The 24,173-nt window shown below is 43.3% G+C and overlaps 2 protein-coding genes across 17 annotated transcripts in view; one reads left to right on the forward strand and one right to left on the reverse strand.

The window, feature by feature from the left end:
* WNK1 (WNK lysine deficient protein kinase 1) overlaps nt 1-14,897 on the forward strand; it is a 117,727-nt gene extending 102,830 nt beyond the window's left edge. For 5 of the 11 annotated variants that reach the window (XM_060279974.1, XM_060279977.1, XM_060279976.1 and 2 more), the window contains 7 exons: nt 363-1,006; nt 2,341-2,543; nt 4,624-4,803; nt 5,672-5,743; nt 8,798-8,839; nt 11,761-11,942; nt 12,099-14,897. In XM_060279974.1, the coding sequence (XP_060135957.1) occupies nt 363-1,006; nt 2,341-2,543; nt 4,624-4,803; nt 5,672-5,743; nt 8,798-8,839; nt 11,761-11,942; nt 12,099-12,413 (1,638 nt within the window). In that variant the 3' untranslated portion in view covers nt 12,414-14,897. Of the gene's footprint in view, nt 1-362; nt 1,007-2,340; nt 2,544-4,623; nt 4,804-4,900; nt 4,960-5,671; nt 5,744-8,797; nt 8,840-11,760; nt 11,943-12,098 lie in introns of those variants that run through there. The other 6 variants (XM_035127436.2, XM_060279978.1, XM_035127437.2 and 3 more) reach the window with 4 other exon arrangements.
* The window catches only part of RAD52 (RAD52 homolog, DNA repair protein), a 34,758-nt gene continuing 11,141 nt past the window's right edge, over nt 557-24,173 (reverse strand). For 4 of the 6 annotated variants that reach the window (XM_035127439.2, XM_035127438.2, XM_060279981.1 and 1 more), the window contains 6 exons: nt 23,985-24,103; nt 23,813-23,888; nt 21,686-21,873; nt 19,492-19,625; nt 18,258-18,335; nt 16,867-17,399 (listed from right to left, as the gene is read on the reverse strand). In XM_035127439.2, coding sequence (XP_034983330.1) covers nt 16,927-17,399; nt 18,258-18,335; nt 19,492-19,625; nt 21,686-21,873; nt 23,813-23,888; nt 23,985-24,103 — 1,068 coding nt within the window. In that variant the 3' untranslated portion in view covers nt 16,867-16,926. Of the gene's footprint in view, nt 15,345-16,718; nt 16,787-16,866; nt 17,400-18,257; nt 18,336-19,491; nt 19,626-21,685; nt 21,874-23,812; nt 23,889-23,984; nt 24,104-24,173 lie in introns of those variants that run through there. The other 2 variants (XM_035127442.2, XM_060279982.1) reach the window with 2 other exon arrangements.

Raw genomic sequence — 24,173 nt, forward strand, 5'->3', positions numbered from 1 at the left:
AGCTATGGTATTTGGTGTCAACACAAGTTTTTATCAGAAAGTGATCTAATGCAGTGGTTGGCTCCTTTTGGAGGGAGAACTGTTTAAAATTGTTCTGACTTTTTATGTGAAGCCTTGGCACAAACAACCCTTAGTTCCTGTGCCTTACTGTAACTGTAACTAAGCCTATACATGTGAAACAGATCCACATATTTTTCAGTTTACCCCTGCTTCCACTTTCTTTTCCTTTTTGTTCTGTGTCCCCTGCGTCAAATTTCAGACTATAAGCTGCTCAAGGCAGAAACCTATCCTCTTACACTTTGTAAAGTGCCACTCTGTAAAGGGGCTCTGGCTATAATACTGTATGTCTCTATTGTCTCTAGGTGTCAGTAGCTGTGGATGAGCAGAAAGAGAGTGGAAGTAAGCCCAGGCACTTTGATACAAGCAGCTCAGATTCCTCATCTTTGTCTAGCAGCAGCAGCCCTGAGAGTACTCTGGTGAAGCCAACCTCCAGTGAGATAGCTGAGGCCATTGCTGTTACTTCTGCGGATGTGGTGGATGGAGTTTTTTCACACACTTCCACCTCTCATTTGCAGCCAACCAAGGTTGGGCGTTTCCAGGTGACGACAACAGCAACAGACCAAGTGGGCCGGTTTTCTGTGTCTAAAACTCAAGATGAGGTGACCTGTGTGGAGAGAGAGGTCCCTGCAATAGTCCCTCTGCCTGCAAGCTCTGAGCATATTTCTTCTCCTGTCACAACTCCTAAACCTGGGCTTATAGGGAGAAGGCATTCTCTGCACCTGAATGGGCCATCGTCTGAGCTGGAAGCTGCCTTCCTGAGTGGTGCAGCTAAGGAGCGAGATGATGGCTCAAGGAGTCCAGATTCTCTCCATCCACCTGGGTCAAAGATCAGTCTTCCAGTTCAGAGCCTGAGCAACTCATTCAACTCTTCCTACATGAGCAGTGATAATGAGTCAGACATAGAAGATGAAGACTTGAAGTGCGAGCTGCGTCAATTGCGAGAGAAGTAAGCCCCCCCCCCCGACTTTTCAAATAGGACATAATGAGTAGAAGCATTACTTGATTGAAAGTTTTATCTTGTGTAGTGGGACTAAAAACAGTTATCTGCAGTCAACACTTGCAGGGAATTTGTATAGTGAGGTCTACAATATTCGTCCCTTTTTTTAGCGAAATGAGTGCTTCCTTGCAATTAACATCTCCTTATTAACGGATAGGCAGCTGAGGATGAGAGTTCACAGCAGAAGCAAGATTTGAACTGGAGATGTCTGGGACACTATTCAGTCTTAGGTGCTAAAAATGCATGAGTGGACTAGACAGTCTAGCTCTTTAGTGTTTTATGAGTGGACTAAATTTAGTACAGAGCTCCCATGCTTCTGGCTTTCTTGCTTTAGCTAATTGCAAATTACATGTCACATGTCTGTTTACATTCCAGCACTAATTGTTGGAGTCTTGTGAGAGGAAATTGAGATACGCTGTTTCCGCTCTATATAACTTTTGCTTTTGCAGCTGTCTCTCCGAGGAAGACAGACAGAGAGGAGCCATGTTTTCTTTTTTCGGTTACGTTTGATTTAATTTGCAATAAATTAGGCTTAGATGTTACTCCTCAAGGCTGAGCTTCTGTTTTGAACTCTGCTTGTCATGTGCTCATGTCCCTGGATATGGACCACATCAGCGTGACGGGAGACCGGAGTGGTGAATCCCGGGTGACGCTGTGTTGGGGGGAGGCACGAGGCCTTGGCGTTCATAAAAGAATTAGAGAAACAGTTCCAAAACTGCCTGGAAAGAACCTCTGGGCTTCCAGGATACTTTGGGCAGTTGAGCCAAGAGAGAAAAATGGATCTGAAGCCAGGGGTGGGGATCTTGTGACCTTCCAGATGTTCTTGTACTCCAGTTCCTATCATCCCTGTCAACTGGCCATGCTGACTTGGGCTGATGAGCTTAGTGTATTATCTATTTATTTCTTTTTAAAAAAAAAACCAGACTCAGGGTAGGTTGCAGTGATTAAAACATAATGAAGCACAAGGGAAATAAATCAACACAATTAAATAAAGTATCAACCATCTGTCCATATATTAATATATAGGCCAAACCTTAAAGTTCTTGAAACACGTGCTTCTCCCACTTTCCTAGCGTGCCCTGAACTGCCCTGCACTGTTTCATGCTGTTTGGAGCACTCCTCTGAGAGGGTGGTAATCCACTGTCATACTGTGTGCAGCCCTAGTTATATAGGATACTGCCTAGATAAATAACTTCTAATCTGGGTTCACATCTTGTCCATCCATTATTGGGATGATATAGTGGTATGAAAAGTGACACATATTTCCTTTCCTATTCATTTAGGCACCTTAAAGAGATCCAAGAGCTTCAAAGTCGTCAAAAGATGGAGATTGAACTGCTTTACACAAAACTGGGCAAGGTACCCCCAGCAGTAATCATCCCTCCTGCCGCTCCTCTGTCAGGCAGGCGAAGAAGACCCACTAAAGGAAAAGGCAGCAGATCCAGCCGCAGCAGCTCCCAGGGTAACAAGAGCCCTCAAATTTTGGGTAAGACACTTTAGAAATGGCCATGGGTTGGGTAAGTTGGCTTTGTGTAGTGTCTTGTGACTTTTTGTTTAATATGGGCTGCTTAATAGGGGCTCGACTGGCTACTCTGAAATCTCCTACTGCAAATTCTCCTTCCAACTGCCACTGATCTTTATCCCACTTCCTCCAAGAAGCTCAGAGTAGTGCGCATGATCGCTGCCTCTCTCTTCCTTTTGTAATGTAGATTAAGCTGAAAGCAGGCGTCTGGCTTTCTGTTTCATAGTGAGCTTTATGTCTCACTGGCAACTTGAACCAGGGGTGGGGATATTTTTGTGCTTGGCTGACCAAATCCTTATTCCCCCACACCTGGTGAGCCAAATTTGACAGGTGTGCGGGGTGCCTACCTCTCAATCACCTGACATCATTATGATGCCATGTGACATTGCACTTTGAAACCCTTCAAAGCACACTGCAGGGCTGCAGGGAAGTGTTTTGCAAACAGTCTTTAAACCTGGGAAAACTGGAGGTTTAAGTAGCAGCTTGAGGCTCTTTGTAAAAGGGCTTTCCAACAGCCCTGCACTGTGCTTTGAAGCAGCATGCAGCAGGATTGAAGTCTCCACTCCTCAGCAGATGAGTGGAGACTTCCAGTTCTGCTCTCTGCAAGGTTCTCAGCAAGATTTAACTCCCCTCTCCATCAGCTGATGACCAGAAAGTTAAATTCTTCTGCAGTTCCCTGTGGAGAACTGGTTTGCGCAGCTAAAACCGAAGGCAACCCCATGCCCCCAACAATCATCTGGTGCCTCCCTGCCCATCAGTGTGGCAACTGCTGGTTGGCAGGTGGGTGTGATTTTGAAGAAATAGCCTGGCTGGACAAATTGGGGGCCCTGTTGGACCAAGATATGCCTGCAGGTCAGAGGTTCCCCATCCCCAGAAACCCAGGTCTCCTCAGCTTACACTCAGCTGTCTTTATCCACAACACCATTCAAGTGTTGCACAAAATGTAAGCACCAAAGTTGTATTCCATTGCCTTTTCACTGTGCGTTTTAGACTTTAGATGAAAACTGAAGAAATGCTGAGGGATTGTATTGTATTGGGCAAAGCAAGGCTTCCTGCAGCATATTTCTGTGGTGTATGTGCAGTGAAGACATGCAGTTAAGGTGTTTATTGTTTACTGCGTTGTAGATTTTACTTTTAAGACGTGGAATGTAAATATAAGTAATTAGTCCTCCATTACCGTACCCAGTAGAAACAGGTGGATGCTGAGTCTTAATTTGTGAGTATTGCCCTTGTTGACGGAATATTCTTTCCATTGTTAGCCACAAGCAGCAGTGTAGCAGTCCTGTGAAAGCTTTTCATTTTTTGGCCTGTGTTCATTTCTCCCATTAGCTGTTGCTGGTTTCAGCCTAGTTTAATATCTAAGGCAGGGGTAGGGAACCTCTGGCCCACAGGCCTAATCAGGCCTTGCATAGCTCCCAGTTTGGCCTACAAGGCCATTTCCCTCCATACCATGCTGACCTACCGCACACACAACATAATCAGATTTGATGTCAGGTGAGGGGCAGGTAGAACCTTAAAGTGCATTCCCAGTTGTGGACTGCCAAGGGAGATTTGCTGTCATGGCTGAAGAGCGGATTGGCAGGAAGAGCAAGCCTGCTGGGCTTGGGCTGCACAGTTTATCCCTGCATGGGAAGTTCTATTGGCTGATATCTGGTAGTTCAAAGCCCTTTTTTCTGCAGGAATTGTCTCTGTTGTAGTGTAGTGTAGCTTATCCCTGCAAAAAGCAGGTTTGAAGTTGCTGCCTGTCAACTGATGAGTGGCAACTTCAAGCCCACTGGATTGTATTTGCTACCATGTTTCCTGGTAGCACAGCTGGTCTCTGCAGAAAGCAGGCACCCACCAGTGGGCCACTGGAGTTGGGGTAACCCCCAACTCCCCCCCCCCCAACTGGATCCAATTCCCTACCCCTGATCTAGAGTTTCCTTTTATGTGCCAGCAGAGGTCATCCTTAAGAAGTGAAATATGAACACTGTGCATTTGGGATGGGAAAACTTAAGTACCCATCATGTTGCCAGTGTCCTGATTTGCTTCCCTTTCTCCCTAGGCAATCTGTCTGCTCAGAGTGCACCTTCGGTCTTGCCCCAACAGCAGACCCTCCACCCTCCTGGCACTGTCCAAGAGACAGGGCAGAACCATCTGTTACAGCCTCTGAAACCATCTCCTTCTAGTGAGAACCTCTACTCTGCCTTTACTAGTGATGGTGCCATTTCTGCGCCAGGCCAAGGTAAATATTGTAGATTAGCAGCATGGAGAGAAATGTGACTGGGGGCTGAGGTGGGGGATTAAATATCCTGCTACATTTCAGATTATCTCCTTCGTAGGATGAAGCTGTGAGGCCTGGGACACTCCGGCAAGTAAAATTAAGGATATGACAGTGAAGGTTGCCCTGTATGTTTTTGCACCTTCCACATCAAGGAGAGATGATGGAGGGGAAAAGCTTGAGGCAGATAGTGCAATATGTTCTCCCTGGATAAATTGGGAGCTTGTCAACTTTACTTGCACAAGTTAGAAGTTTATCATGGTCCTTGAGAGACCATATTTGAATTTGCAGTTTGCATGCATAACATACTCATTTCTGGCACACACATTAATGGTGTGGGTGGAGTAGCAGTATGTTGCTTCAAGACAAGGAGGTGGGTATATCAATACAAGAATAGATTATGCTACTGCTTCTTCCAAGTCACCTTCCTATTGAGAAGGGAGCTTCTGCTCATTCCTTTTTAACCATATGAGCCCTACTAACCTGCACCTCATGTGTCTTTCAAGTTGTGCAATGTATTATGTCAATGTGTGCATTAGCTGTTTTATATCACTTGTGGCATGCAACCCTGTTCCTGCTGGATTAACTATTGGAGGATAGCTCTGTTCCAGTTGAGGAAACAAACATGGTTTTGGGAGTGGGGGTGGGGGACAGAAGAGTCCTGGCTCCTTGTGTCTTGCAAATGCTCCTCTACCGGTGAGGTTCTTTTCTCTCGTGTCTTACTAGTGCATTTCACCACCAGCTTAAAGAGTTTTCTAACATCTTGTAGTTGTGTTCTGTCTCTCTTCTCTTCTCCTTGTTCTTCCCCTCTTTTATTTTTGTTTTATCACAGGGTGTGTGAAGTTTAACTGTGCATCTGAGCGGGTGACATTCAAGCCTGGTGGCAGGAGGACCCGATTTCTGAGTACGCCCTGCTTGGCTCTTTGTGTGTAACACCTTTACTCCTTCCTCGTCTTTTTGTTTTCTGCTACTTGGATCTGTTGTCACATGCTGTCCATTCACATCTGCCTTCTTGTGTCTCTCCAACCCCAGGGCTTGGCTGAGTTGCTCTTATCCTCCAGAAAGCTGTCTTTAAAAAAATATTGTGCTGCTCAGCCAAAAGGCTATGATGATAGTGGCTTATGTTTTTCAAGTTTTAATGATGCTTTGGGTAGCAAACTCCTTTCCTCAGTTTATCGTCTTCCCTGTAGTAACTGCAGGGAAGGCCATGATGAAACCTTTCCTAGTGGTTCAGCTGGGGCTCTGTGCAGACCTGGGCCAGTTTGCATAACTCTGAAGAGGCACAGCCAGCTGTTTATTTGTTTGGGCTGAGTGTGTATGTGGCAGTGACTGTCACACTGCTTTAACATGCATAGCAGCAATTCAGGGTTGAGGGCTGTGTCTACTGTTGAATTGGTGCTCATGATAGAACACTTCATAGAATCGTAGAATTGTAGAGTTGGAAAGGTTCCCAAGGGTCATCTAGCTCAACCCCTTGCAATGCAGGAATCTCAGCTAAAGCACCCATGACAGATGTCTGCTGCTTTTCCACCAAAGGACTTGAAATCAAGACAATCCAGATAGCAATGTGACTAGTATCTACTTTTGGAGCTATGGGCATTGTACCGTGTTGTTACTCCTGTTGGGGGGAATTGCTTGCTTTTTTTGCTACCTTACCCCACCAGCTCAATTCTTAGCAGAGGAAAATGTTTAAGGTCCCCATCCCTTGACTAAAATAGGAACCTGGGAAGGGATTATTTGTATTAGCTCATGAGTTGCATAGAGATATGATCAGCTTAGCATATGGGTGCCTTATTCAGGTTGAGACATGCAAAACCTACTTCATGCTTCATCAGTTTGTTAGAAGAGTGACTTGTGGGAATGTATTCTTGAATGGGAAGGGCCAATGTTTGAGAAAGGGTATTCCTTCTCTCTTCCTGTGCTTTGGAAGGGAAATGTAATCCCTTAATAATTGAGATTAAGATGCTTCCAGCATAAATATTTTTTGTGCAGCATCTCATGTGTTGCTTGGCACACTGTCTTTGCAGAGTATAAAAACATGTTCAGCCTGCTTTGCTGGAGCTGTACATGAGTGTGCATTACACTTCTGAAATTAATGGCGTTTAAAGGACTATAAGGAACTTAACAGGTAATATATATAGACCTAATAAACAGATTTAAAATTATAGCCAAAGGAATTGAGCTCTAAGAATAGCTGTTCTCCATACATTTGATTGGGTCTGTCTCCAGCCTCTACTGAACTAGACAGGGTGATGGAAATAGGTGGAAATGGATGGGTCGGTTGTGCTGTGATTCTCCAGCAGTTTGAGTTCACCCCCAGAGGCACACTCCATTGTCTCTCAAGACAGAAAGATGCCAACATGTGTCCTTTGAATTGTGTGCTTATGCTGCAGATAGAATACTTTTTTCCTGGGTGTGCAAATTGTATTCTTCTTCCCAGACTTAAAAAAACAAGCAGGATCTTTGGATCCTATTTTTGAAGAGCATCTGTCCATGTACACTGAGCAGCAGCTCAGCCACGCCAGGGATTTTTCTGTGCCTGTACCTAATGAGCCGAGCAGCAGATTCCAAGACAGACTTGCACAAGGACAGCTGCAATGAAAATCATAAGATGATAAGAAACTACCCTTTTAGGATTTGAACTTGCAGCACTGCTTTAGCCTCATCGTACTTGGTTTTTAGTTGCTTGGGGCAACTGGAGTGTACTCTTTAAGTCATACATATTTATTCTTTTTTAAAGTATATCCTGCCTTTCAGTCCATAAGGTTCTATAGGGTGGCTGGCCAGCCCCCATAATAAAAACTCTCGCAGAACAACATGCAGCTCTTCTCCCCATCTCAGGCTTATTAACTGGAAATCTTAATGTGGACAGTATAAGGCACATCTGGAAGGATCTTCAAAAAATATTGATAAAGCCAGGACTAAGAACTAGCTTCTCCCAGAAAACATTAAATTGCAATAAAAGATTAAGAAGAGATCAAGGCATAGTCATCCTTTGTTATTGTGGTGGATAATTAATAAATAGCAAGGATATGGCTAATCTTGCTGCACACCTGCTCTAGTTTTAATGTGGCTGCTGAACGGGAGGTACCTTTGTGAACTAAGATCCATGATGGGGAGACAGAAAATGCTACTTTGGTCTCTGGAAGTAATGGCATATGTGCAGTACCCTCAGTTTATTGCAGCTGTCCTGTAAAACAAGGCAGCACTTGTGGAAGCACGGCTTGCCTCGATGCTCAGTTTGTTTACAGGTTTCTTGTTTTACTGGATTTTGACCCGACCTCCTATCACAGATTCTGGGACGGTGGGAAAAGTTTTCTGTTAGAAGTTAGACGACTGGGCACAATTAATGGGTGGGTTTCTTGATAGCTGGAGAAAAAGTGGAAGAGATTCAACAGGTATTTCCCTACCTCTGGTGGCACTGATGTTCCAGGAAATAGGGAATCAGAGAATGTCACAATCAAGCCATTATAATGTACTCTCAAAACTGCGGGAAGTTTTTATGCCATTCCTTTTTCAGTCAGGAGAAATCTGATCAGCTGGGCATAAATTAAAGATTTAGTCCAGTGTTCAGTTCAGGATTCGTTTGACTTTCAGTTCAAACTGGACTGAAGCTTTGTTTCCTCCAATCAGTAAGAGTACCTGAACTGTTGTCTGAGACTCACTCAGTCTAACTCACCAAAACCTACTTAATATTGGATGAAATGATTAGGCCACAATCTTAATACATGTGAGAAATACAGGTGCATAAACTAAATGTGAATATTGATGCAGCTCCTCCAGTTGCCACTGTGTGTCTTGCTAGAAAAGTCCTGAAAGAATCAAAAGCAGTGTCACCAAGGGACAGTGTCCTGTTGTATTCTCCCCTCTTTATAACCAGGCTATTTGTGCTGTTTGCTTGACACTAAATGTTTCTCACTGTTTCTCCCTAACAAAATGCTTTCTCTTTGTGCTTCAGGGAAGATGGTGAAAAAAGTCTGCCCTTGCAACCAGCTCTGTAGTAATTATTGCATTTTGGTTACTTCTGAACTCTGACTGCCAAACTGCTGTGTTTAAGTTTTCCTCTGATCTCTGAAGCTTAACCTCCCTGAATCTGTCTTAAGCACAGCATCTGTCTCTGTGTCCCTTTCTAACTTGTTTCAGCACTAACCATAGCTGCCAAGTTTTCCCTTTTCTCGCGAGGAAGCCTATTCAGCATAAGGGAAAATCCCTTTAAAAAAGGGATAACTTGGCAGCTATGGCACTAACACTGCAACAAGCCTGGCCACCTCACGGCAGTTCCTTGCTGGAATGGCATGTTTTGACTATCAGTCTACCTGTGTCCTCCTTGCTGACGAGTAATGATGCCAAAGTGTACATTAGCACAAGTAATTTGCAGCATTTTGGGTCAGAAGGCAAAATCTCCCTCGTTCATGGGCTTTGTGTGCAGTGATCATAGCAAAAGGGGTTTGCCCTAAGCACTGACCCAATTTCAAAAGGAGCTTCCATATCTTACTAAGAGGAAGGGCAAGGACCCAGATGTCTTAGAGACAGGACAACGCAACAGGACAAAGTGTCGTCATCAATGAAGAGTCAGTAAATGGGAGTGAAGCAAATTGGCAGCGTTATGGTGGGGAAGGGGCAGCGGCGTGTGCAGTGGTGTGACCCACAGGGCCAGATAAAGCCTCTGCATTTGTTCAGTTGTATGAAGAGTCGAAATAAGTTTCTGTAACGTTTGCTGTGACTGAGCAAGATTGGAGGGAGGTTTTTTTCTATGGTCACTGACCCCAAGTGCTCGTCAGACTCTTCTTGATGGCTGGTTCAGTAGATGAAGTGTCTCGAGAACTGGCTTCATAATAAACCAGACACAAGAGTATTTTCAATTCAGCTCACATTTAATATAATATTCCCTCTTATATTTTTGTTTTAGAGGGTTCCTGAAACAATCTGGTGCATTTTCAACAGCTTGTAAAGTAAAAAGCCAAACATTAACAGACCCTTCTGGATTGAAACTCTCTCCCCACCCCCAATTTACTATTTAGCTTAGAGATGCAAGCAGGGCAGTGTCTGGGCACTACACTTACCAACAAGAGCTGTGTTTTCTGGCCATCAGGAAGGGGCTGATGGATATGTGCTGGTCCCTGCATGAAATTGTTGTCAGGAGAATGCACTGGTATTTTTATTGGTACCATGTATCAAGATTCTTACCACCACTTTTTAAAAATCTCTATTGCCTGTTCCCTGTACTATTCTTCAGGCTGCTCGTTGTTTTTTTTACTTAGATGTGTGTTTCTGTTCCAGTTTCTCACACTACATGGCTGAATTTTGTTGCATCACAAGTATAGTTTCCTTTGCATGTTACACAGTTACGATCTTATTACTATTAGCTCTGCATTCCTTCCTCTCACCTGGGCAGAGGATTCTTCCTCCTTCCTCTTCCCTGCATGTGGATGAGCACCACTCCCAACTTATTTAGTACAGTTTTTTTGTTGGGGGGGGGGGACTGCTGCGTCTTTCACCACCTTGGCTAGTTTTATCTGCTTGTTTGTATTTCACAATGCAGTGGCACCTTGCTCAGTTGCTCTAACTAATTATAATGTTTTGAATTCTTGTCTGATCTGGCTTGGATTCAGGGAGGCCACTTTTATCCCAAGGAATCATGGGTCCAGTTAAGTTGCCAGTACCTATGACTTTGCTTCTGACAGAAAGTTATTGAGCAGTGGGAATGGATTATCAGTTTTTAATTTGAGTCTTTTGCAGTGGGAACTCTTGGTTCCCTCTTTGACTTCTTTTAAAGCTTTGATTCCATTATTTTGACAGCCCCAGGAGCAAGTCGGGTGGAATTAATGTGTTACCTTCTACTGGTCTAATTGGTGTTTCCTAAGCTGTTTTGCATCAAGTTGTACCTTCACTCCTTTCTTGTGTTGAAATAGGAAAGCCTTTTCAGTGGACTTGAATTGTACTTCAGGCTTTCCCAAATGCACTTCTTGTACAGTCTTGAGCAATGCAGTGGGCTCATTGGCTTCTATACATTGGAGACAGTGTCCTATCTCAGTGGTCATGTTGCTTGTTTCATAGCACATGTGGGGTTCTTGACACTCTTGAACTCTTGCATTTAGGTTTCTGCTTCCTGAATAACCATTTTGGACAAGTAAAAACAACTTTTTCACACCATTCCACTACAGATTTGCTATAGAATGGCCATCAAGAAACTTGGATACTTTGGATTTCCCTTTATTCTTAGGATTTGATCCTACCAGGTGCCATATTCTAAATTGAAACAGTTCTTGCATTTCCCTTTGCAGAACTGTATAAAGTTCTGTGTGGTGTGAAACCCAAATGTGCAGGTTCTCCTGGAAGCTGCCATCTGAGTTGGAAGCACCAGTTGATTGTTTGCTGCTTCCCTTTGGCACTGTTGTGCTTGGACAGTAAGCCAGCAGGTTCAGGTACATTCATGCAGATGGAAGTACCTGCCCATAATACAATGTCTCGTTCCAATAACAAGTCCCTGGGGCTTTTTTAGTTTCCATCTGCAGAGCAGAGCAGCTGTCCTTGCTGAGTGAGTGGGCAGAGTTGGCAGTAGCATTAACTTGATATAATAGGTGCTTGTTGACAATGTAGAGGAACCTATTAATCATGGACCTGTCATTGATACCAAAAGCTAGTTCATTCCTCAGTGGAAAATGGCAACGTTGCAGACCACCCACTGATCTGGAAAATAACACACAATTACATGATTAACCTAATAGGAGTGAAACTGCTAGCTGAGCCCTAAATCCCTTCCTCTTCATTATGTCCTGGTACTGAATTGTAGAATTCATGTGCATGGCTTTTTTAAACTCTTGCTTTCTCCTATTTTTCCATTGTAGCTGTAGTTTTGATGACCTTCAGGAACTATCATACAGTCAGGTTTAAATGACAGCCATTGGTTTGCTCTTCTAGGGACCAGCAGTACAAACACTGTTGCGGGTACAGTGAACAGCCAGGCACCTCAGTCTCAGCCTCCTGCGTCCAGTCGAAAAGGGACCTTTACAGATGACCTGCACAAGCTAGTAGACAACTGGGCTCGTGACGCCATGAGCCTCTCTGGCAAGAAAGGAGGCAAGGGGCATGGCAATTATGAGGTAAGTACTTGCTTGGGGCATTGTGTCTGGTCATAGGCACTCAGCCGACTTCATGGAAGGATCTGACACATTTCTGAGGGAGAAGCCTCTAAGGTACCTGTTTTAACATTGTTTGGCAATTCTGAAATACCCTGTTGGGTTGGGTTTTGTTTTTAGGGCCCAGGAATGGCAAGGAAGTTCTCCGCACCAGGTCAGCTCTGCATCTCGATGACATCCTCCCTCGGTGCTACACCCATCTCTGCTGCGTCAGCTACCTCCCTAGGTCACTTCACAAAGGCCATGTGCCCCCCTCAGCCATACGGTTACCCAGCAGTGCCCTTTGTAGCTCCCTGGAGTGGGACAGGTGGTCCAGCACAGCAGCCTTTAGGCCAGTTCCAGCCTGTAGGTGCCACCTCATTGCAAAGCTTCAACATCAGCAACTTGCAGAAATCCATCAGCAACCCCCCTGGCTCTAATCTGCGGACCACTTAATGAGACCCAGGCATGCTGCTGGGTAGACTTGAGGGGGGAGATGGGGCCCTGAATCAACCACTAGGCTGCAGTGAACTGGCTATTAGTGCCCAAAGGGGTGGTGGTGAACTTCCTCCTCTAACCATTGCTCTCTGCTCTCCGTAAGAAAAGCCCTCCATTTTGAATATGGGGAGAAGAGTGATCAGGATCTTCCACAATGGGACAAGCTTCCTCTCGTCTGTGGCAGGTGTGTAAAGATGAAAGCTACCACACAAGCCAAGGGCTTCATGCTGTAAAATTCATTTGGCTTAAGATGCTGAATCTACATGGGTTGAGATGGGAGAATTGTTGTTAGTTTTAGCATGAATCTTTAGTATGCCATTTGTCTTGCTCTGAGGAATTCAGCCGGGGGAGGAGGGAGGAGAGCTGTCCATTGTTTCCATGTCTCTTCCTTCCGTCAGACCATCACACCGAAGTTCCTGAGCTGATGGGGCACACAAGTGGAATTGCAGAACAGCCCATGCTTTGACATAGGTCATTACTGCTTTAAGTAAAAGATATTAACAGCTTTGACTGCAGCATTAGAGCAATTTAAATTGTTTAGAAGACAAATTTTTTAAAAAGTTCCCTGCGGACATGTACTTACCATCAGTTTTGATGTGGAAACACTGTGATATATAAATGTTGTTGGACAACAGTAGTTAAAAAAAATGAGTGGCGTATAGAGGGTTAAACAGTTAAAAAGGAAAAAAATGGGGGAAAGCTAGCTATATCCTGATACTTATTGGAGACACTTTAACTTTTTTCCTTTGTATTTTCATTGTATTAGATAAATGTGAATGTATAATTGTATAAATTAATGTACTTGAATACTTGTCTGTTCTCCCAGTATGCTTGCTGGATATTTTAGTGCCTTGGACTTTTTATTGCTTCTACAGTTAGCATCACCTTCCCAGCAGACTTTCGCCAGGCAGAGGGAGGTTATTTGGGTATAGTCACTGGAATACCAAAGGCATAACACATTGGATGCTTATACTGTAATAGTGTCGAGAGTAGGTGTTGGAGGGGGAGCTATTGCAGCTTTTGTGTTGGAAGAGTAAAGCTATGGAGTGGTGGGGGAAACTGATGTGGCTGATGCAGCAGCAGTGAGGGATTTATGCGGAGGTGCTGAAGAGAATGGACACAGTGACCAGAGTAGAAGCTGGGTTGCTGAGAATAGGGGAAGTTGGGAGAAAGAGGGACATCTTTGAAGGGGTCAGCACCTATGGGTGGGTTGACTTTTAAGCTATAAAGGTTTTTTTAGTAAGGGTAATGTATGTTAAGGGATTGGAGCTATCACTCTGGAGAGGGAGGGTGTTTGCTGGGATTTCCTCCCCCCCTGCCCTGCCTGTCAATCCAATCCTGAAAGGCCAGGAACACATCTTCCTGGTGCAGCATCCATTGCTAAAGATGGATACACTTGAAACAGCCAGCATCAAAAACAACTTTTTCTTTCTATGTCTAAAGGACTTAAAACTGGTACCAGGACTGTAACTAACTGTGTTGCCTTTTAGTAGGTGTTCTATATCTCCTACTCGCCTTCCTCTTTCTAACTTAAAATACTGGTTCCCTGATCAAATGAAATAACTGCAACCAACTAGTATTACTTTGCATTGCAGCAGCAGGCTGTGAAGTCAAAGTACTTCTGCTTTGGACTTGGAAGCAGCTTTACTGCTTGGTCTGGAAGTCTGTTTTCTCTTTCCCCACCCCTAGAAGTCCTCTAAAGTTAGCAAGGACATTTGTTCTTTCTGTATTTCTTTCACTCTTCCCTCAAACATATGCACGTCTGTCTTTCTTTTCATCCCTTCGCCTCAAGTTGAAGTTTACAGTGGTTTTGTCAGGCAGAGGTAGGAGTTGGACCCAGTGGCTGAAAAGAAAAGACGGAAGCCTAGGTGGCTGGGATTCAACAACTTTTCAGACTTAAAAAAGAAGTCCTCACAGGTGTGATGGGAAATTCAAGGTGAGCTTGATGTGCAAAAAGCAGGAAGGAGCAATGGATGAAAAGATGCCACCTAATGTTAGAGGATCTAGTCAGCTGAGTGTTGCACAAGGTTAGTATTTTGGTTTCATATGTTTGAGGTCAAGTTTTCACTTAGTTATGCAAGTACTGGTTTTATTTACCATTGATTTCCCTCCTGTGGATGAAATAACTGAGGTCTAGAGGAATTAACTAATGCTACTGAACTGTTAAATTATTTTGTGTTATTACACTTTGAATACCTTTTTCCACAAGATCTGTTTCTGAATTACAGATGTTTTCTTTACATTATTTAACAATGTACACTGTAAAAAAATAAAATAAAATGAATTCAAACCTTGGGCTTCCCTGGCCGTAGTTAATGGTATGTTTTGCACTAAATCCAGGCATTGCGCTTCCTGTATGATTGCGCTTTGTGCTGCAGTTTGTTACCTTCTTTGTAGATATTTAATGAAATCATTCAAATAAACCAAACCTGCTTTTGTTGAGCTGTGGTTTTTCATTTTCAAATGGCCTTGGTTCCCCCTGTGCCCGAAGCTTAACAATTGTTAGTGAGCTCTTGTTACTCCCACTTGCATCATTGTTAACAAAGTCATTTGAGTTTGAAGGAGCGCAGGTGCCTTCAACCAAATATTTAAATAATACTTGAAATTTTATTATTTGGTTTCTGAGACTTCAGCAGAAGCACATCTTTTGCAACAATAAGGGGTAGAAAGTTTTTTTTTATCAAAACAAAACTTGAAATTATCTGAAAACTAAATTCCACAACCTGTGCTTTTTCTCCACTCTTGTAGAAACATAGCATGCCTGCTAATTTTGAGCTTCTATCACATACAGCCATACTTGAGCATATTTCAAAAGATTTGCACACGTATGCCTAAGATACCAGACTTAACGTTTGCATGGCACCAGGCAGCAACTTATTCCTTCGTAGGCTGTAAAGATACATAAAAAATTATGTACAGAAGGCTGGAAGTTAAATCATTTTTTTTAACAGTGGAAACAGAACACAGCATCTCCCACTGCTTCTGAGAACAGCAAGCTAGTATGGGGCCACATGGTCCGCACAGCTGTGTCCCACAGTATCTGCTGCCCGTGGCAGTCATCTCATTCTGCCTAATAAAGCCATGTCAACCTATACTTTTTGAAAAGATCTTTCCACCGATAACATTTCCATAATAGAAATCCAGAATGGGCAATTTGGTAGTAATCAGTTTACACTGTGCGGTTGTGCCAGTAAACCATCTAAGACTGTTGATGTTGACCTATTAAATGTTTTGTTGGCCTTGCCTCACCAATGTAAATAATTTGCTTTTACCAAAACACACTGCAGAAGATAGTCCTAATTACCCAGAAAAGTCCTCCAGCCACATATATAACTTATAAACTGTATATGCCAAAATACAGCATCTTTCCTCTACTCTTGACTGGTTCTGAGGAGGAAGATTCAACCCAGGCAGCAACCATTTTGCACAGTGATTCCAGTCCTGGCCCCCACAAGCGCCAGCACATGCATAGGCCCGCCCCATTCCAGGTCCAAAAGGACCCAGGTGTTAGCGGTCACAGATCAATTGGATGCATGCAAAATGGCTGTCGCCTGTATATAAATTCCGAACCTCTTTAGTAAGCTTCGTGTCCAACTATTAGCCTCCAACATTTTTCTTTATTTGAAAGAGAACAATGGAAATATGATAAAAGTATGTGTGGCTGGCTCCAGTCTTCATACAGTGGGACGTAAAAACACACAGCTTTTCTGAATGAAAAGCTTTAATTTAACCACTTTAATAAACAGGATTCACATTGCATAATTAGCATACTAGCATCGTAGCCTTTAAAAACTTTTCATTTCACAAAAGTAAATTACTATTAACGTTACACGAAACTTGTTTCAGTGTACATTTTAAAAATGTTGTTACATTCCTTAACTTTTGGTTCTATTAATTTTTTTCCTGAGGGAAAGGGCAAATAGTACAAAAATAGTTTGCCTTGCTTTAGAAGATGCAGCCTTATTAAAATGGATTCCTTCCTATTACAATAAAGGGAGTTAAGAATACAGCAATGTTTTGTATTTCGATATGTAATTTCATCTGTTAATCTTAATGGGATAAAATACTGGTATTCTTTTCTGGAGATACAGTTGATGGAAAGCAATGTTTTAAACTTTCAAATTCTGAAAAATCATGAGCACAACCTTTTCCCTGTTTAGTGCCTGATATAGTGAGGTCTGAATAGTCTCCATTCTGAAACTTCTGAGTGCAAATTGCATTCTGAAACCTGAACAGATAAAGCACCACAGTCAAGTCATTCACCTTCCGCTATGCAGGCTCCAGCCTTCTCTTCTTTATCCCTTGGCTCCTTCTGTATGGGCTGCACTCAGCTAAAACAGGAAACAATTGTTTCTAGGAGAACTTTCTTTACAAGTCTCTTACACAACTGAGATATTACCTACTTTTGTTCTCTCTCTTCAAGAGACCATTTCTCTGTAAAGTGCGCAAAGCCTGAACTTAGAACTGCATCTTAAAACACCTTTACTTCGACGCAAGTTGCAGAATTATTGGAGGCTTTGAGACCGAAAGCACCAAAAAAGTATAGCAAGAAATCTGACTGCTCATTGTTGGGCACCACAAGATTCAGAGGTAGCTTAGATGATTTGCAATATGAGTGTGCTAAGCTAAAATAGATATACATGCTTGCCCCATTGTCTACAAACCACCACCCTATATTACCCAGTTTTTGCTGCTGTCTACATTTGCTTCTCCACCTCTTAAACTTACCTGGTATGTGAGGTCGAGGGCTAGTAGAGGGATGCTGCAGGGCAGGTTTTGCACAGGGCCTCTGGTTATTTATTTTTTGTGGCGTTCTGCTGCGTGTCATAATGTCATACTGCCCACGAGGTGTGCCTGGGTGTTGGGCTGGCGCAGCTGCCGTGCTGTGATTGGTAACACTGAGGTCAGTGGCCTCCAAAGATAAGTCCCAAAGCTCAGGGTCATCTGGAACAAATTGAACATTAACAGTGAAGGGTCAGCTGCTGACCTTTCCGTTCCATGTCTTGACTGCTACTGGACTAAAACTAACGGTGGAACTAGACATTGTGTCAGCAAACACGAAATCCCAAGCTTGAGTTTTGCAATCATAAGAACACAGGGGGGCACTTATTCCTCCTGTGCCCACTGATTTTGCCTTGCAAAGGGCCTCCATCTGTTTCTTCTCTCAGGTGGTGGTATGGGGGAAGGAGAATCTTTGTCCTGCACTAACTGTTGCCTGAAATGCTGCAAGAGTGTGAACCAGCCATAGTCATTAAGTTACAGCAAGACTTACTAAAATACACACTGCGTGGGCCTGTTTTTGGAAGCTGTAGTTCTTACAGAAATGTGGCTACTGGTTGTTCATGGGAGCCAACTTGACTATATCAGCTGGACTGGTTCCTACTGCATTTGGGGAGCTAAAGTGGTTATTATGTTTAAAGCTGTAAACGACTTGGGACCAGTTAGTAAGATAAACTGCAGAGGCTCTTCCTGCAGATTTGCTGGTAAAGACTTCAAGTCTGGTGAGCACAAGAGATGGGGGTTTTCAGTGGCAGACCTGTCACCATGGATCTCCTCCCAGAGGTGGTGCACTTTGTTTTCTGCTTTTGAGCAGGCTTTAAAGACTTGGCTGTTGTAACTGAACCATCATAGGAAGGGACTACAAGGGTCATCTAGTCCAACCCCTGACAGTGCAGGAATCTTTTGCCCAACATGGGACTCAAACCCACGGCCCTGAGATTCTTATTTGCGACCCATATTAATAGCATGTTTCCCTGAAAATATGGTATAAAATACCTAAAAGAACCAACAACCCTCACCCACCTGCAAGGAACTCCTCTTCCACAGCGGGTTCCAGCTGTGCTGAAGTGCTATGCTTAATAGCAGGAAGAGCACATGCTTCTGGACAAGATAAAAGAGAAGCTTAATATGACTGAGATTAGTGGAAGAGTACAAATTTTTCTGGATTTAGATTATTTGCATAGAAATAATGCATAAGCTGTCTTCCTAGGCTGATGGGGGTGGGGGAGAGACAGGATAGTGATGGTTTGGGCTTTATCGATAATGGAACAAATAATATTCTTCACAAGAATTGTCCCACATCATAGGGACAAAAAAGGACTTGCCTAAATGACCCAGCATGAATAAGCTATTGATTTCCATTTCATCCAAGGAATGCCAACATATCTGAATTTAGCTCAATATGGAGAAAGATGGTTATTCCAACTATTAATAACAACATACTGTATAGGTGTTCTTATTAATATGCTCTAACCCAGCCTGGACCCAGACTGATATACCAGCTGCTCTCCCCATCTCCCTCACAAATCTGACTGCTGCACTGTTCTGCCATCTTAGTTGGGCCTTACAGATGAATTGGGCTTACAAACACCAACATTAAAACAAGTCCCTAATCTGACAATCACCTTATTAATGGGTTTTATTAATATTGCTACTTACTTTTACAGGTTGGGTCAAGGCACTATTTCAAAAATATATTAGGTCTGCTGATTATATATATTTTTTGTTTTAACTGATGCATTAAATAATTATATCTACATTTTATGAAACCTTCAATAATAGGTGCCTTTTTCACAATGCTAAATGAAGTGAGATGTAACTACTTGACAAACAAAAATTGACACCAGCACTGGAAGGAAATATCTTCTTTAACACATTCAGCAATATGGGACAGAAAAGTTTCTGCTGCCATTTATTTAGCCAGGAAAATTCAATCTCTAAAAATGCAGCACTGCATAAAAATTAATGGGACACAAAACCAGTCAAATGATATCGTTTCAAAAAAGTAACCCCTCCCCCTCCTCAGATGCTAGTCAAAGCAGCAGCAGCAGATTAAAGTTTGGGTTAAGCCCTCATTTTGACCTCTTTAAAGAGTCATATCCAGGGAAAACACACTTGTTTAATATCTCACTTTCAGCTCTTACAGTGACACAGTTAACATGGCAGGAAAGAATTAGCCCTGTTACTTAGGCGCTTCATCTGCCCATTCTGAGCTTCTTTGCAGTGCAGCGGATGCTGCATTTTACTAGCATTTTACCTTGATCTCTAGGTTCACAAACTGGAGTAGTGGACTGGATTTGCTGTTTCTTCTGCATCTGCTGTCTGAACTGCTGCTGAAGTTGTTTCTGCCGCAACTTCCGGTAGTATGTTGCATCACTCAGCAAGACCTCACTACAAGAGAATACAGGACTAAACCCCCATTTCATAACCACACTTGCTCAGAGTAGACAATATAACTGGGGGTGGGTGACACTTCAGCATATATGGCAATAACCCAGGGCTGTGTAACTACATTCACACGTAATCTGCATAATTTATTCAGCTACAGACCTTCCCTTGCCTCAGATTTCCTATTCTGTCTACTTGAATGCATCCAGTGGTCCATAAAGCAATCCATAAAGGAAGGCTTTATCCTAGAAGACTTGGCCTAAGGTTATACTAGGAAGTACTTCTCACAAGCCAGTCTTTCTCCTGCCATCTCAGTGAATGAACACTAGTTTATAGTCTGCCCTGACTTCTAAAAAATTGTTCAGGGAAAAGAGTTGTGATTAAACTTGTGGTCTGCAGGTTGTACTGAAAGGAACCCTGAGCAGTTGTGTATCTGAAGAAAAGTTTATTACTTCCATTGCTCTCAGGAACACATACCTGCATAATAAAAAAATTCCTTCAGTAGCACCTTAAAGACCAACTAAGTTTATATTTTGGTATGAGCTTTCGTGTGCATGCACACTTCTTCAGACCAACACGGCTACCTACCTGTAACTAGAACTATGGAAGGCACCACATTGAGCCGCATGAAATGGAAGTCCATCAGGTGTATCTGAAGAAGTGTGCATGCACACGAAAGCTCATACCAAAATATAAACTTAGTTGGTCTTTAAGGTGCTACTGAAGGAATTTTTTTATTTTGCTTCGACTCAGACCAACACGGCTACCTACCTGTAACATACCTGCATGTACCAGAATTCTTGTACTCATAGCAGGCCTCATTCATAGGGGAGGCCTCCTAACCCACCATGGCAAAATCCTACTCAAGAGTTTCATTGCAGGTAGAGGCAGAAAGAACTGGTGGCTGTCTCCCTTGGTGTGTCAAGGACCACCTTCATTTAGACTGCAGATTGCAACATCTGGAAGTAAACTTCAACTCCGTACAAGCCAAAGTCTTTATTTCCTGAGCAAGGATACAGAAGCTGGCTTGGCTCCCGAGTACTAGATAGTTGCACAGACCTGGTACCCTGCTGCATTTCTTCAAAGAATATGCTACTTCATGGGCTATTTGAGTCTCCAGTGTGCTGCATAGAGAAGCCACCTGTTCATCCCTGCACAGAATTTAAGTTTTTGCATCTGTAGATGCAGCCTTTAGTAAAAGGGTGCTTCAATGTATGCTGCTAGCAAGAATCCTGATCTCCCTCCCTCCCTGGGCATTTGGAGCACTGCTTTGTTAAGCTCCTGGGTTAGAGACCACTGGATGGTGACAAGTTGGAAGAACAGAAAAAATTGCACACCTCCGTTAAAGATTATTTTCCTTACTTGCCAGGTTTCTTCAGGTCTGGATTCTGGCATGGAAATTAGGTCATGGGTTGGGTGCCAGTGTGCTTCTCTTATTCTCACTGTGTTGTCAGGGTCTGGTTTGAGGAAGGAAGTGGGAAGCATTTCCTAGCCCAACCAAATGTGTTCTTCTAGGGAAAAGAGCCTGCCTCCCGGTGGACAGGGAGGAAAGAATCTCAGTATCATGGACTACTGTCTGGCAAAAAACTAGAATTCATGAAGGTAAGCAAAATTCTCCATTTTTTGCTACAGAATATACAAAGCATAACCCAGAATATACAAAGCATAACCCAGAAGCGGCTTTGTCATGCTGGCCACATGACCTGGAAGCTATACGCTGGCTCCCTCGGCCAATAATGCGAGATGAGCGCGCAACCCCAGAGTTGGTCACGACTGGACCTAATGGTCAGGGGTCCCTTTACCTTTTTATACAAAGCATTAGCAATTAAGACTACAGTAAGTTCGCAATCTAAGCAGAGGTCAGGTTCCAAGGAGTCAAAACACACTGGGTTAAATGGTGGGTGAGATTACCAGTCTTTTTTGCCCCGGCCAGCCAGCCACTCTTTTTCATTGCTTTTATTTATTTTTGCCAAGCGAGTAAAGCTGAATGGGCACAAGTTAAATGTGCATAAATTGCGGGTTTACTGTATAAGCTTACGTATCTAGTGTATTAGATCTCCAACCTGCTTTGCTGATCTTGTTCAGCAGTACTCAAAGAAGATTCTAACTGCTCAGTTTTGACAGGAGTCGCTGTAGAAAACTGCTGGTGGTCTTCGCTTGTCTTCTTCAAGCAGCTATTGTATCTTGCCTTTTCTATAGCAGGCTCAAAATCCTGTCTTTTAGCATTGCTCAAATCAAAATCTGGGGGCATCTAGTAACAGGAATAAAACAAACAGCCTTTCAGTAGCTACAAAACTTCAGAATGTAATGGAAACATTTCACAGACTCATCTGTCATGTTGCCCAGGAGACAAATTGCTTTCCTGGAACACTTTGCCTGTTCACAACCAAGTTTTGGCCTGGTGCTGTGAACTCAACCAATGTGGGTATTAGAAGACAACTGAAGGCAGCCCTGTTTAGGGAAGTTTTTAATGTGTGACATTTTAATGTATTTTTAATCTTTGTTGGAAGCCGCCCAGAGTGGCTGGGGAAACCCAGCCAGATGGGTGGGGTACAAATAAATAAATAAATAAATAGCATCATCATCATCCTCATGTTTAGTAACCAACACCAACTCTGTCAACATGTACTTTGTGGATCAGCTTTGTTTCCTTGCAATTTTCAGTGACGTAGATTCCCCCCCCCCTCTTAAAGCAGCCTAGGTGTTAATTTTAAAACAGACGGAGAAAGAACGGATGAAGAAAACTACAGATTAACAGCCGGGGAGTGCTGTAGAAATCAGTAAACATGAACATTTCTGCCTATCTGCAGCTTTCAATTCAGCACAGTCAAGAGCATACTCTGCCCTCTTTGACAGAGTGCCAATTTAGGTGACACACTATGGGCTGCAGTCAGTAAGGAATACTGTAGATGTGTGAAGGATGGGTCGACCAGAATGCAGCATCTTAAATGATGATTCATTGGGGTGGGGTGGTTGTAGAAGAGTCCAATTAGTAATGATGACTGGAGATGAAGCTGTTTCGAGGCAAGAGAAGGACCTTTTTCTGAAAAAAGGATGTAACAATTTGTAACATCTCAGATAGATTTAATTGAATGGTTTAGAGAGCAATCCAAACCAGTAAGGCTTTATAGACTGGTAGGGCTACTACTGCACCTGCAAACCTCTTGGGCACAGCAGCTAGGGCAGCAGGTGGGGGTCAAGCCCAATGCTGTTGTGGGATGGCAGCAGGGCTGGCCCTAGAACCCAATGTATCCAGGGATGGCTAAGTACCACCACACCCCATTAAGGGTTTTGTGCTGGCTGCCACCAGGAGGAATTCCATTCTGCTCTGTACCAGCGGAGTAATGCTGGTACTATTCTGAAGGCGGTGGTTGGCAAAGGGGCACATGCAACCAATCCAAGCCCCCTCTATCCCCAGCCCAAACGGAGCTCGGATTCATTCGTTAGCCATTCGTCCTTGTGAAAACAGGCTTAAGAAAATAATGTAACAATGCTGCAAGCTAGTTACTTTAGAAAGAGATCACTCTGAGGGGAGAAACGGTGCAATGAGAATTACAAGAAGATGGGGGCTACAGCCCTATATAAAAAAGAACTGAAAACAAACGCACACAAAAAAATTATTGAGAATTTTGAATTAGAAAAAGTGGAAGTAAAGACACACATATGGTGCGTCAGAAAAAAATCAGAAGAATTTTCAGCTGGAATATCCAGGGAATGAAATTACCTATTCAAGAAGAACTTACTGCTGCATGGCAGAATAAAGAATGGAGCCTTTCTTGTCTGTATTATCTATACTCAAAGCAGAATTCAGCGCTGTGGTCTAAACCACTAAGCCTAAGGCCTGCTGATTGGAAAGTCGGCAGTTCGAATCCCCGTGATGGGGTGAGCTCCCGTTGCTTGGTCCCAGCTCCTGCCAACCTAGCAGTTCGAAAGCACGAAGTGCAAGTAGATAAATAGGTACTGCTTCGGCGGGAAGGTAAACGGCGTTTCCATGCACTGCTCTGGTTTCGTCATGCAGGCTACATGACCCAGAAAAACTATCTGTGGACAAACGTCGGATCCCTCAGCCAGTAAAGCGAGATGAGCGCTGCAACCCCAGAGTCGTTTGCAACTGGACTTAACTGACAGGGGTCCTTTACCTTTACCCATTACTGCAGAATTCTAGTTTTTGAAAGTCCCAAGTAACATACCTGGCGAGGAAGCTTATTCACTGATCGCAAGTAGTCTTTGTCCAGGATGCAATTCCCAAGAGCATTACCAAAGCACCTGAGAAAGGATGAGAGTCGGTCGTCTTTTAGAACACAGTTCCCCCTTTTCATTGCTTTCGGGCTAGCAAAATGTCTTCTGTTGATAGCCACTTACTTCAGTGCCCTCTTCAGTCCATCTGTAACAGCTTCCTTCCTTGCTTTTTCTAGGGACAAAGCCTTAGACTTCAAGCCTTCACTTACTCCATAGCCAACATCTTCATGGTATGAGCCATCCTGCAATTTAAGGATACGCAAGAAGAACAAAATGGCCATTTGGATTTGACTATAGTCATCCTAATGAACC

The sequence above is a fragment of the Zootoca vivipara genome, chromosome 10 (genome assembly GCF_963506605.1).
Source record: "Zootoca vivipara chromosome 10, rZooViv1.1, whole genome shotgun sequence".
NCBI lineage: Eukaryota > Metazoa > Chordata > Lepidosauria > Squamata > Lacertidae > Zootoca > Zootoca vivipara.